The 13,676-nt window shown below is 41.5% G+C and overlaps 1 protein-coding gene across 1 annotated transcript; it reads right to left on the bottom strand.

Annotated features, from left to right (window-relative positions):
• Positions 1-274: 274 nt before the first annotated feature.
• On the bottom strand, positions 275-13,238 carry inpp5d (inositol polyphosphate-5-phosphatase D). The gene is made up of 27 exons (XM_070961635.1): positions 12,970-13,238; positions 12,406-12,469; positions 10,404-10,539; positions 10,161-10,305; positions 8,723-8,863; positions 8,554-8,644; positions 8,390-8,467; positions 8,209-8,286; positions 8,002-8,125; positions 7,356-7,462; positions 6,796-6,898; positions 6,506-6,702; positions 6,304-6,421; positions 6,089-6,185; positions 4,450-4,588; positions 4,068-4,176; positions 3,816-3,904; positions 3,304-3,385; positions 2,808-2,897; positions 2,617-2,727; positions 2,433-2,512; positions 2,266-2,353; positions 2,037-2,183; positions 1,888-1,951; positions 1,622-1,804; positions 1,057-1,479; positions 275-968 (listed from the first exon to the last, which is right to left on the bottom strand). The coding sequence occupies exons 1-27, from the start codon at positions 13,107-13,109 to the stop codon at positions 959-961; spliced, it is 3,234 nt and encodes a 1,077-aa protein (XP_070817736.1). The 5' UTR covers positions 13,110-13,238; the 3' UTR covers positions 275-958.
• Positions 13,239-13,676: the final 438 nt, after the last annotated feature.

Here is a 13,676-nt window from a genome sequence, read left to right as displayed (position 1 = left end):
ATGTAGGAGTTTGTTTGTTTTTTGTTTTTGTTTTTTCCCAATATCATTACACAGAATGTCGTCTATGACTGAAGTATGTTCACTAGCACTGAAAACATGATTTTCACTCTACATGCAGTTCTTTTAGCTAACAGCAGATGGAAGCAAATGACTAAATGTTGAATGAATGGCGACGAATGGCCTGGATAAGATTGGTCTCTACTGCAGACTTGAAGCGGTATTTATTTACAGTTTCACAGGCAATCTAAAACGACAAAGTCAAACGAAGCTGATATTTGAATTTATGTGAGCATTTATTGTACATGTTCAAGGCAAACACACCAGTTTCTGTGCAAGATAATACTGTGTGGTAAACATTCATTAGCTACTGTATAGTGTAAAACTCTACATGAAATGTAACAGAATGATTGATTAGCAGAGTTGAAATCCAAACCTACGTTTTTAATGCGAGCTTAGCGGAAATGAAGTCTGACTATCTGTCTCTACTGTTTATATCACTTTAAAGGAAAACTTTTATTTTTTGGAAAATATGCTTTTTTTGCTTTCTTGCTGAGACTTGGATGAAATATGAAGCCAGGAAACAGTTAGCCTAGCTTAGCATTAAGACTAAACACAGACACAGTTAGCCTGGCTCTGGCTGAAGGTGTTAAATATGGTGAGTCATGAGCTTTACAGGTGCTGGGTGCTGGATTTTTGTTTCCTTTGGACAGAGCTAGGCCAGCTGTGTCTTCTTTTTCCAGTCTTAATGCTAAGCTAACATCACTGGCTGTAGCGCCATATTTAGCGGACAGACATGAGAGTGCTATCGGTCTTCTCATCTAACGTAATGGACGTGGCAGGCAGTGACTGGCTGAAGCCCTATCTCTGTGTGTTTCCAAAAATGCAGAGCAGCAGAGAGCTGTACAGTCAGAGTCAACCAGCCTGGTCTCACTTCACCAAACGGCCCATCTTGGGAACTTCAGGGTGCACTAAGGACAAACAGAGTTTGCATCATCATACTCAATCATCATTAAATTCTAATGAATCTATCCATAAGAGAAACAGGGTCTTCCTTACGGTCTTGGCTGTGGCTGACCAGGTCTTGCTGGCGGTCTGTGTTTGATGGGGAGTTCAGAGTTGTCTCTGGGTTTTGAGGTCTGGGGCTCAGGTATGCCTGGCCGGCACTTGGAGGGTAAAGGGGGGCGGTTGTGTGCCATCCCTCCTTCGGAGCGTGAGGGCACCACTGGTTTCTTGAGCACTGAGGGGACGGGTGCTGGCGGCTGAGGTTTGGTCTCAGAGCAGGTGAAGGACCGGTTGCGTGGGGTTGGAACCGGGGGGCGATCAGGGTCTCCGTCTGCTGCTCTGGAGGCTGTAAAGGTGGGATCTGGAGGTGTGAGGTGGTCCCTCTGCTGATAGTCTTGGTCTTTGGGCCGAGCATGTGATTTTCCCATTGAACCATATAACGGATTGTCAAACATCTCTCCCTGGTCACCCTCACCCCTAGGAAACAAGAGATCAGTCAGTAAAGTTTCTGTTTCAGTTTCTCAAGAACTGTTATTGTTCGGTTATTTTTAGAGGTTTTGATCCTGAGATTGAACGATGAGTTTCAGAGAAACATGCTGCAGCAGAAACAGACACTTACGCAGGACCACGTGTACCCACATCATAACCACACTTCTTGGATTCTTTGCTCCCTTGCACAGCATTCGGAAGGTTCTTTTTTGGCATGCTGTAACTCCAGCCTTTATCGATCACATTGTCCCTTTGGAAGGACACTCCCATGTAACTGGGGTTAGAAATATCATGTGTTTGGGTGATGGAAGACCTGTCAATCAGAAGACAGACAATATAACACCGAGAAGTCACGTTTGAGATGCCTTGAAGTACCCAGGTGAGAATATATCTTACTTGTTTAGGTCGTTGCCTTTCCCTTTTGAGGTGACGGTGTCATCCTTTTCAATTTTGATGAAATCTGAAAGCAGAGGCAAACATGAGTTAGTGCACATGAACTGGACAAGAGAGCATTTAATAAGGAAGCTGCTTTCCAGACTGTATACCGTATAACTTCTCCGTGGGTTTGCCCTCAGAGGTGTGCAGCTGGATGCCACCCGTCAGCGTGCCCGTCTGCTCTCCATGGTGAGTCAGTGTAATCTGAAACTCTGTGTAGCAGAACTGGGCGGCTCGCAGCGCAATACAACCCTCCCCTGTGGGAATAAGACGTCGGAAAACTGTAAGTTCTGCTCAGGTCAATGCATCTGCACGAGGAACTGAATGCGAGCTCATTACCGTACGACTCGTCGCTGTCTGTCGACTTCACGCAGATGAGGATGTGCTGGTCCAGAAGGTATTCAGGGTCAGAGATGATCGGGGTGAGCTTGAAGAGATAGAAAGCACAACACATGAGGATTGTTCTCCACAACAAGTCCACTCTGAAAGCTCCGACCTTATCTTACCTCAACTTGGTTGCCAAACCAAACTTTTATTGACCCAACGGAGTGCTCCATTTTCTCGCCCTCTGAAGTCTTGACTGTTTCTGCAGACATTCAGAGAAGTATTTGTTTTGATCATCTCAGCCCATTTTAAAGCAGATCCAATAGAATCCAATGTGATACGGTCCATCACACAGACGGGACTTACTCTCCAAGCAGCTGGAATGGTATTCGATGAAGAACTTAGTCTTCGATTTTGTCATCAAGGTGGCCACACAGTTCATGATCTGTATCCCGCCTTGAGGTGCACTGTTTGGATCTGAAAAAAGAAACACCACGTCAGACTGTAAGTTGGATAACGTAAAGGCGCCTCTGCTGGGCCGTGGATGGGGGTCGTACCTTGCTTGGAGACAAACTGTGAGGCTACTCCAACTTCAAATGAGGCGAATACAGGTGAGTGGTCGCTTGTCATGATGTCATTAGTACATCCTGCAAGGTGGAGAGGTTTGGCTCAATGAGTGTCTCATAAAATGTATTATTGCATTACTTTCATTACGTTTGGTGACTCCCAAGAGACAATTAAACAAAGCATGGTCAACAAGCACAGCAGAGGCTGAGATATGTTGACTCCACATCCCAAGCTTCCACTTCCTGTTAAAAAGTCTCCAGCCCAAGTAGAAAATTCAAATACATCTTCAGGGTTATTTTTACATCCTGCCTCAGAAAGCTCTATTCACTACGCCTGCCTGAGCCCTGGACCTGCAAACCCAATATATCTGCAAAAAGCTAACATTGTCTAAAATATCACAGATCTCTAGTTTCCTTCATGTCAAATTACACAGTCCTCTCTAGAACCCTTCATCAGAACTCCTCATGTTCCAGGGGGATTACTCACCATATGCTTGGCAGACAACATGAACCAGAGGGTATGACTTCCGCAGGACACGATCACACCATGACGGCAAATTATATTTTGTCTGTAGAGTTAAATTAATAGTTACATAAATAGTGAATATAACAGTTTTTACAGGCAGGGCTTTACAGCAGTTTGAGCATTGAAAAGCAGCTGTGAGGTTAGCATGTGTCAGAGGTCTGATAAAAGCACCATCAAACATCCATGCTGCTATAGATCAGTTCAACAGATCTAATCCATGAGGATGAATATGCCTTTAAGGGAAATTTGCTAAATTGATCCTTGTGCCAGGAGATGAGTTATATCATAAATTTTCTATGAGCCACAACATATCTGCAGATGGACTTTTTGACCCAGATGCCTCAAAGCAAAAAACATGTTCTGTGTCACTTGAGATTTACGTTCAATGCTGTAGCTGCTTTTAAGGCTTTCTGCATTATTATGACTGACAGGAGCCAAACAGGGAAAAGACATCTCACTAAACATAAGCTTACCCCCGTGGCTTTAGCCTTTGTGTAGGCATACTTCTCTCGAGTGTCTCTTTCAAAGCGATATGTGGGTGCAAATGTGATTTCCTCTTCATCTACAATCCAAATAAAATTAAAAAGACATTTTATATTTTTGACATCTACTGACAAGAAAAGAATGCATCAGATGGTGAACAGAACAGCAGAAGCTAAGTTACACTCAGACACACACTCTGCTGTATGTCTGCAGTGATCTCTACGCATGTGCTCAAGGCTCACCGAAATGCAAGAAGACCTTTCCATCATTCCTCTCCATGCTGAGCTGGTCTTTACTGAGGAGCTCCTGGTACTGCTGCTGTTTGATCTTTGTGACAATGTACTCAGCTTCCTGTGAAGGGAAACAGCGCAGTGTCAGCAGCTGAGAGCTCAGACACCTGAAACCTGCATGCTCTTTCATGCACCGTTCGATGAACTGCAGCACTGACAAGACAAAAATCCCTAAATGTATATAAAAAGATCAAATATTTGTGAATCTGCATGCCGTTCATAGAAAGATTTATAACGGGAGAAACTCCGCTAACGTGGCGTCACAGTGCTACGTCATATTACATTTGTTTTTGTGTGATTTCTGTACAGAAAGCTGCATTCTTTGCACACTTACTGTCGATTGGAATTCGACACGGTAGTTCAAATCGCCGAGCCAGAAGAGGTGAGTGAACTGATGTGTGATGTCAAACGGATTGAGCTTCTTATCTCCAAGGTTCAGAAATCGCAGGATGTTGGTGTAGTTTTGATTACGTCTGCAATTACAGCAAAATTAGGAATTAGGTAACATATTTTTGTGTATTTAATATAAAATGTCTGTACTTTTATTTCTGTTTTTTGCAACACAATACATATATTTCTATGTATTTCTGTATTAATCTTGTTTTGTAACACATGGACTTGTTATCCTCATATTTTATATCTCTGCATCTGAGTGTGGCTTCATAACTGGTGGGGACCTAATGAAGTCAGAGGTTCTTCACCAAAACTAGGCCATATAAATAAAAACCAAAATAAAATGTGAACTCTTTTTCCTGCATTTCCATACATATATATCAACCTAGCAAATAATGCTTAATGATGAAATTAGTTGGACTCTCTTAAATAGCAGTTGTAAAATTCTATGCAGATTGCATGACTGTACTAGTGCCACTTAAAATCCAATTCAGTTTCACTATATTTGCACATTTACCATATAGAGCTCACGCTGCCTTATCTTTGACTGATCTTTATTTTTATTTTTTTAGCAGATTAACTGTAATTTCAAATATTGATCAAATGATTCCCTCCAAAACATGCAGAGGAGGTGAAAGTATGGTGGCCCAAAACTGACAATGGACTAAAAGTCAAAAACATGAATAAATACATCAACAAATGATATTGTTGCTTAAATAATGCAATTATTGTGGAAAAATAACCAAGACTATAAAGCTTCATACTTCTCCTTTAACCTCAAATCAAACCTTCAGTTGAAGCAAAAGTCCTAACGGTCTCTGGGGCTAACTGCTAGCTAACTGCTAGGTTGCTTACATAAAAAGCAGGTCAGCCTTTTCAGTTAGCTAGCTAGCTGATGCTAACTTTTCTCATAAAACTACTGTGCATAAAGTCGATCATCCACATACTGCACTGCATACTGCTGTAGCATCGCGGTAAAAACTCTTGTAACAGCAGTAAAAACCAGCAAGCTAATGCTAACAAAGTCAGCTAAAGCAAACAAAGCCAACTAATGCTAACAAAGTTAGCTCATTTATGCTACTTGACAGTTCACAGACACCATGCTTTCATCTTCGTAACATTATCTTCATCTTTATGTCTCTTCTCGTCTTCATCAGGGACAAAAAAAAAGTGCATATGTGGGGAAAAGGGACTCAGTGCTTTATGAGTTCAAGTTCAAGTCCCAATCCATTTTAATTATTCAACTAAAATATTATTTATTGATGTACTCAGTAATATTTTGGTTAACCTTTTACTAACAATCTGTCAGTTTCTGGGTGGTAGTATCTACAGACAATCCCTCCTGTACCTTCTGGTGTAAACTAACAAATAATAGGGGCCCAGATGAGTGGATCACCATCAACAGCTGGACAGCCAGAGGACGGTGTTTACAGATTTAGAGTTAATCAAACAGACACCTTAAAAGTGATGGGAACAAAAATGAGATGTTGAGAAGTGGATCACCAGCTGAAAAATGCACCATTGTTTATATCCATAGTTAATCTTAGTAATGAAATTAAGCTTGGTTTTCTGTTTCTCACCGGAGCTTCTTCTCACTTCCAGAAGTCAGGTGACTGTTGACGAAACCAAAAGATGTACCGTTGAACATGAAGGACACACCCACTGCTCCCTTGTTTCCTACAAAAATGTTATCATTATTACAAAATTAACATCCCAGTGAGCACTGACAGGTCCTTGTTGAAGGAACTTTCATTGCAGATCAGTAAAAGGCTTGTGGGGAAGTGGAACTGCTTACCCAGAGTGTTGGCGATCCCTGTCTTCACGCTGTCTGAGAAAACGTGGGAGATCCTGTTTTCATGCTCAGGCTTGACCAGGACCACAATCCGAATGTTCCACAGAGTGTGGATCGCCACCTGGATGTTGGAAGATGAAATGATGCGTCTCTGCTCTGCATCTGCGTTCAGGTGTAACCTCGATACTCTGTCGCAGTCACTCACTTGTTTAAAGCTGATGTTTGTGATGTTCCTCAGGACTTCTTTCACTGTGTCCGCCCATTCCCTCTCACCCAAAGGATCCTCCTGAGTCCCGATGACGTAAAAATCATGTGGGATGTGATCCGCTGTGTCATCCCGTGTCTTCCCTTGGCCTTTACACTTAAACCAGGAGCTGATGTTGTGGGGAGGACCAGCGTTTCCTGCGGGTTTACGGAGACATGTGTTACTGTGTCGCCACATGTTCAATCATGAATTCAAATTCATTCAAACGTGTAGGAAGTTAGCATTGCTACCCATGTTCCAGGTGCCAAGGAACACTGTGATCATGTCTGGTTCAGGCTTTTGAGAGTGTTTGTTCTTCATCTGTTGAAGTAGTTGGCAAAACCCCTCCCTTTTCTGATAAGACACAAAAGAGAACACATTTCTGATAACAAATGCATTTAAACATTGTGCCCCATGAATTACACGTGACCCCTGAAAAAATATTTTCTCAGTCAGCTTCTCTTTGTAAGCAATGGGCTGCTACCCGAACACACTGTTTTCAGCCAGGTTTCATCTGAATTTAAATCAAAATGTGGTGACAGTTGTGGATTTGATGATAATGAAACCCATGGTAATGGTTTTAAATGGTACACAGAGTTTTTGGGGGAGTCAGAGAACAGAAGGTCTCATCTGCTGTACAGATCATAAAGTCCCTCAATGCAATGTGATATAGGGATATATGAACAAAATCTGACTTGACTTAATGTTGCAGACTGCAAATCTGATCAATGAGTGTTTCATGTTGTTTATGTTACAGAGTTTTCAGGGGTCTTAAGCTAAATCAGGTGTCAGTTGTCAGATGCTTTGTTACCTTTGTGTTATCAAACACAAACTCTTTACGCAAAATCTTCTCTTTCTCTGTTTCCACCACGATGACCAGTTTGACGTGCATTTTCTGGGATTTCACCAACTGCAGGACTGAGAAATAATCAAAGTGCTCTCATTAAAATGTTGCTGCAATGTTGATGGTCTACAGCAGTTCGTTAAACAACAACAAGAGTTTGCAGCCATGCTAACGGCTCTGTGAAGCGTTAACGTCAGTATGCTAACGTGTACAGTGACAATGAAAATGCAGAGCAGGGTAAACTTTGCTGATTAGCACTAAACACACTAAAGTAATTAAAACTCAGAGACATGAATATCTGTGCCAGATTCTATGGCAATCCATCCAACAGTTGTCAAATCATTTAACTAAAACCCCAAAATGTCAACCTCATGGTGTACTAGAGGAAAAGTCTGGGAATCACTAAGTCAGTCTGACTCAACCTCTTGAGCTCATGAATAACCATGAATCAAATTTCATAGCAATCCACAATCCATCCAATAGTTGTTAAGATATTTCAGTCTGCCAAAAGCGATGGACAGATCAACTGACAGACTGACCATCATAAGAGTCACATTGCTAGCATGGCTAAAAATACAAAGGAATGAGGCTACAGAGTGATGTTGGGTCTTACTTTTGTTGTGTACAAAATATTTGTCTTCAGGCCCATCTTTTGACTTCTTGAAGTAGAGCTTCCCACTTTCAACATCCACTTTCAGGAATGTCTTGGTGGAAATACCCAGTAATTCTTGCTTGACCTGTGAGTGAAAGGGGAAACCGGTCAGATAAGCCACAAACCTTCAGACGTTTTATATTATTTCATTTTCCCGTATTGCAGTACCTCAAATGTAAAAAGTGGTATGGCAGAGTTCCTGGGAGTGCCGTCATACCCACCAGACTCAAACATGCAAATTTTAGCCTGTAAAAATAAAGAGAAGTGCTTTGTAATCTGTGACTGAGATCAATAACCAAGATCATGAACCATGAACAGTCAGTCGGTAAATTGAGCCGCGGTACTTTACCTTATCTTCTATTGAGTAGAGCAGCTTTGTCAGCTGCTCAAGCCTAAAGGATACTGATTGACATGAATCAGCAGACATCTGAAAATCAAGGAGGTAATGCATGATGATAAAGGCTTTTATTGTGTGTGGTACTAACGCTACAAAGGATCAAGAGTGTCACTCACTTGTTTTGGAAACTGTCCAATCCCCGGGGACAGCTGTTGGTCCAGTGCTCTGTGGAAGACATCCAGAGCTGGCAGGATGCGGGAAATTTCACTGTGTCACAAAAAAGGTCAGAGGTTAAATCAGCGCTTTCACTGTAGTATAACGTATGGTGCTGTCTGGTGACTATACCTGTTTAGATTCTTGCAGATTGTCATCGTTAGCTTCTTTAGCCCGGGGAGGTTAGGGGAACCGTTCTGTACCTGTTCAGCATCCAGGCAGATTGAGGTCCTGAAGTATTCTTGGATCGCCATCTGATGCTCCTCTGGAATTCTGGAAACATGTAACACAGGAGCACTTTAAATACTGCACCTTATCGTCTCATCCACACGGTAGTTAGCTACAGCCAAGCACCTCAATGTGACAAATCACTGCTCATAATGATTTGTGCAAATCATGTGGAGACACAATGTTGATTTTCAGTGCTATGCGGGCGAACTGTATGTCCCTTTGAAGGCTGGTACCAGTTTCAAAGGGACATGTTTCCTGTATCATGTCCTGAATTGCCAAAGGGATCAGTGACTCCAAATCGGATTAAATCATAATTACCCACTGTGACCCCAGCACCAGCAGCATCAGCGACGTCTCATCTAGTCTGGACAGGTTAACTAATAATGTTGATATGAAGGTTTTAATTTTGAGTTGTCTTTTAAGACAGATCAGGTCATTCCTTTCTTCTGCAGATTTAGGAAAGCTCATTCATGCTGACTTGATTACTGCAGCTCTTTTTATTCAGCTATCAGCACGTGAAGCCTTCAAAGAACACAGCTTTTACAAACCACTGCCACCAGGCTTTTAACTCTCAGAGGAAGGACCACATCACACCAATCCTTCACTGGTTGTTTGTGAGTTGTAGAACTGATTTTAAGACTTTTACTGTTTGTTTGGTCAGAGTCCTGCCTATATCTGTGATCTGCCAACAAGACTATGAACTAAGAACAGACTATAATAGTATAATTTAGAGTTTAGTCCTTTTCCTGCATGCGTTACAACCATAAATACACATTTGCAGCTCATATAGATCAAGTAACAGAATTGAATTGAGAACCATTTGATGCTCCTAATCTTTTCTGTTATCACTCTTTTTAAATGAAAGGGACCTTTCTCACAGTACAGCTGTTGACAGATCTGACTGATTGTTCATTTGTCTGACAACAGAAAACAGGTCTTTAAAAAAGGATGGAAATCTGTGCTGGACTAATATGATCCCTCAACTCATTATTACAAATGACATGAGGTCCCCAGGTAACACTGGCTCTGTGGAAACAGGGCTTAACCTTAATCTTATGACTTTTTCTAAACTGACAGTATGATATTGTGACTATTTGAATTATTTTTTCTTGTCTTCTATCTCATCTTTTCTGATCTCACTGATTTTTATCATTTGCTTTGTTGTAAAGCACTTTGTAACTTAGTTTTGAAAGGCACTATATGATTGAAGTTATTAGTAATATATTATTGTACACACTGCGCACTGCCATGTATAATCTGAAGAATCGCTCGACGGATTATCTGCTGAGTAATAACTTGCTGTGCTGCATCAATGCAAATTCTGCAAATGTGATCATACGTGGACAAGTCCATGTGCTGCAGCCTCATCAGGCACGTGTCTGACAGGGGCTTGCAGGCCTGTTCTGAAGGTTTGGGTTCACTGTCTTTCACATCGTTGGCTGCAAAGTTCCTGGGTGGAAGCTGCGGTGGAAGATTGTTGGATTCTGCAGGACGAAGACGCACGGGATGTTTAGGAGTTTTTAAATCTTTGACAGGCATTTGACATAACAGCCATGAATCAGACCAAGTGAAGTTGTTTGACCTGGTTCCTCGTCCACCTCCTCCTCTCTTTGGACGGGGTACTGCAGATGCGTGACCAGACCCATGTTGGGACTGTAATATGCCTCCACCAGCTCAGGCAGCATAGAGAAGAACCTGATAGGAACTCCCTCTGATGCCTGAAGAGCAGATCACAGCAGACACATGCAGCAATTCCTCTCAGACCACAGCAGAACTGAGATGTCATGCGGTTATGTTCTGGAAGACTTTTGATTTTCTTCTCTTACTAAATCAAGCGACACAATCTTTAAGTTTTACTTCCCATGTGATGTCAGATATATCTATTTGCACCGTATGTGGCTTCTCCCAGCAGACTCGAGCTGCGTTTATGTCAGTAGCTACAAGTACTGAAAATACACCTGCTGCACCTGCCCGTCTCTGATATGAAATCCTTGTTCCATAGACAGTGTTTACACAAACGAGTTAAGCAATTTTTGACACGGTAGTCCCCTTATTCTGTTTGCTCTCGTTGACGTATTGATCACTCTTTTTATCTGATTTCAAACACACAATAATTTTACTTGTTTCTACGTGCAGCTTTCTATAAACTAGATCACATACTCCAACTGACACAGCTCTACGTGAGACAGTTGCACCTGACAAAGCTGCACCTGACAAAGCTGCACATGACACAACTACGCATGACACAGCTACACCTGAGACAGCTGCACCTGAGACATTTGTACACTTGCAGCTTGACTGAGCAGGAAATAGCCTTATTTTGTCTGATGTGAACAGTATGTCCACCATGAGCACTCACATTCACCAGAAAGTGAAAGTGATGATTTATTATTACTCTAGTTGGACAGAAATCTAACACACTGGTAATCCACAGCAGGGACTACAAGCCTGAATCAAGAACTGGTTCAAGCATATTTGCCACTTTAGTCCACATGTCTGTGCAGCTATTGCATATAAAATGCTTTCATGCCTGTCCATATTACAAAACAGAAGTCATTTATCAAAAATGTGGTCATGAAGAATGCAGACCCTTTTTCGTGGTAAATGCACTTTCCCACATGACGTTTCCTCAAACTTTAATTCTATGCTGATGATACTGTCATATCTACATACAATAACTCTAACAACAGATGCAAGCTACTCTCACTTCCTCTGGGTGAATAGAATTCCTTTTTTATTTTTTGCAGCAGAATTATGTATAGGGTAAAAACATATCACTTGTAAAGCATGACTGTAGTGGCACTTTGCAAGAGCTTCACTGGACCTTCTGTCTAGACTGATTGCAAAACATGAGTAAACATTTATCTGTAAAGTCACTATACCCCCCCCCCCACACACACACACACACACACCCCACACACACCCCACACACATACACACACAGAATCAGTATCTTGTAAAACTATAACTGTCAGCAGAGAGAACCACAGAGAACCACAGCCAACAGAGGCATTTGTGACATTTGAAAGTGGGTTGAATGTGTGCATGGCAGAATTGTTTTTGCACCCTCATACAGTAACTGAAGGAAGTTTTACACATTCAGCACTGTCAGCAGCAGCTTTGTCAGCCAGTGGTATTTACTGAGTAGTCATTCTTAGAAGATAAGATAATAGCGCAAACACAAGAGTTCAATGTAAATTTGTTTTAAAAGTTGTAAAGTCTGTTTTGATGAAGATGTGACACTACACAACACTGACAGGCTAAAGCCAAGTTAACGGCTCTGGTAGGTAGGAATTCTGACAGTAAATGTAAATGTTAGCAGCTGACATCCTCACAAAGACAGTGATAACATGCTGATGGTCAAAAGCTATAATGTTCCTTATTTTGATTTAAAGTCTAAGCATGCTAACATTTGCTAATTAGCGCTAAACACAAAGTGCAGCTGAAAATGATGTGATACCATAACCTTTAGTTAGTGAGATTCTGGGGATTATGTAAATTGGGTTACAGCTAAAATTAGCTGTGTACCAGCATTTTGTTTTATTCATTAAATAATGGTGGCGTGTGTCAGACTGTTAACCCACCTGGACAGAGAGCTTCTTATCCTCATTTGGCAGGATTCTGTATGTGTACACACAGTTCTGGTATCTGTGGTTAAAATAAATACAAATGTCTGTCACTGGACCACAACTTGTATGGAGGGTAAAGACACACGCTGGCTGGTGGATTCAGTGTGCGGAGCGTGCAATGAGAACAGGTTGTGCAGCATTTTAAATGAAGGTGCCCCCATGAAAGGCGATATGGGTTGCAGAAGGCAAAGAGCGTTGCTTTGTGGTAGCACAGTATGCAAATAAAGGGGAACTACTCTTGCGTTGCAATGTGCAAAAAAAAAATGTGATATGATGTATTGTAACACAGAAGGGGAAATTTTAACAATTGCTAAATCAAGAATGCCCAAATGATGTGTAGAATTTTCTTTGACCCAATGCCAAAAATAATTGGTGTAATGTCAGTTTGCCTGCATTAATTAGGACCCCACACAGCTCATATTGCTTGTTATTAAGGAACAAGAATCATTGCACAGTGCATGAAGGTGCAGCAAAATAAACTGTCAGTGTGATAGTTAGAAATGAGTAATGTCTACTTACAAAACACAGAGGGCATACGCTCCCTGTATGGACTCACTGTCCCGGATAAGGAAGCTTCCATCTCTGGCTGCTTTGGAAAGTAGATCCTCAGCTTTGGATCGAGTTATATTGCCATGGCACCAAGGCTGATAAGCCGGCATCCTGTTTCACACCCAAGAGTCTGAGCTCAAGAGTTTTGCATCTGCGCTCAAACTATATTCCAGCAAACCAAACTCGACTCAGTTTTTCTTTCTGGCTATTTTCATCTGTTCATGGTGCGTACTTTTAAGTCCTTTCTTTCACTTGTTCATCCCCTGCCTGCGAAAGCTGTAAAAGGAAGCTGCTAGTACCTCGACTCTGAACTTCCTCATTTGAGAAGTTAAGAGAGGAGGGCCCTGCTGCCTCCGCTCTGCCTGTTATATGACCGATCCAGAGCTGTAAATGGAAATACAGACTTTCACTTGCTGAGTAGAAATCTTTATCGCATTCCTTCAATGATTAACCAGCATTCCCTCTTAAGATTCTGTACACCTGCTTTTTAATGTGAATTGTCTAGAAAATAGTGAAGCCATTTCTAAAAACCTGAAGAAGTGAAAAGGGGAAGTAACAAAAAAAGCTAATATGATGATTTTTACTTGTTATAGTGAAGTAATTCACTTATAAATACGTATGAGAAAACTATCATTTGATTCCCAGATGCTTATTTCAATCCTTTAATCATCTCTTTC

This window comes from Chaetodon trifascialis, chromosome 4 (assembly GCF_039877785.1).
Source record: "Chaetodon trifascialis isolate fChaTrf1 chromosome 4, fChaTrf1.hap1, whole genome shotgun sequence".
Taxonomy (NCBI): domain Eukaryota; kingdom Metazoa; phylum Chordata; class Actinopteri; order Chaetodontiformes; family Chaetodontidae; genus Chaetodon; species Chaetodon trifascialis.
The sequence above is the reverse complement of the archived record's forward strand: the minus strand, read 5'-3'. Positions and strand labels throughout refer to the sequence as shown.

Bases quoted from the DNA above. Each gene is read 5' to 3' on its own strand.
- inpp5d (XM_070961635.1), bottom strand. From the start codon at position 13,109: ATGCCGGCTTATCAGCCTTGGTGCCATGGCAATATAACTCGATCCAAA. The intron at 2,898-3,303 runs GTGAGTAATCCC...TCCACCTTGCAG, and splicing joins TGTTGTCTGCCAAGCATATG to GATGTACTAATGACATCATG. The intron at 1,805-1,887 runs GTAAGATATATT...TCTGATTGACAG, and splicing joins AAAGGCAACGACCTAAACAA to GTCTTCCATCACCCAAACAC.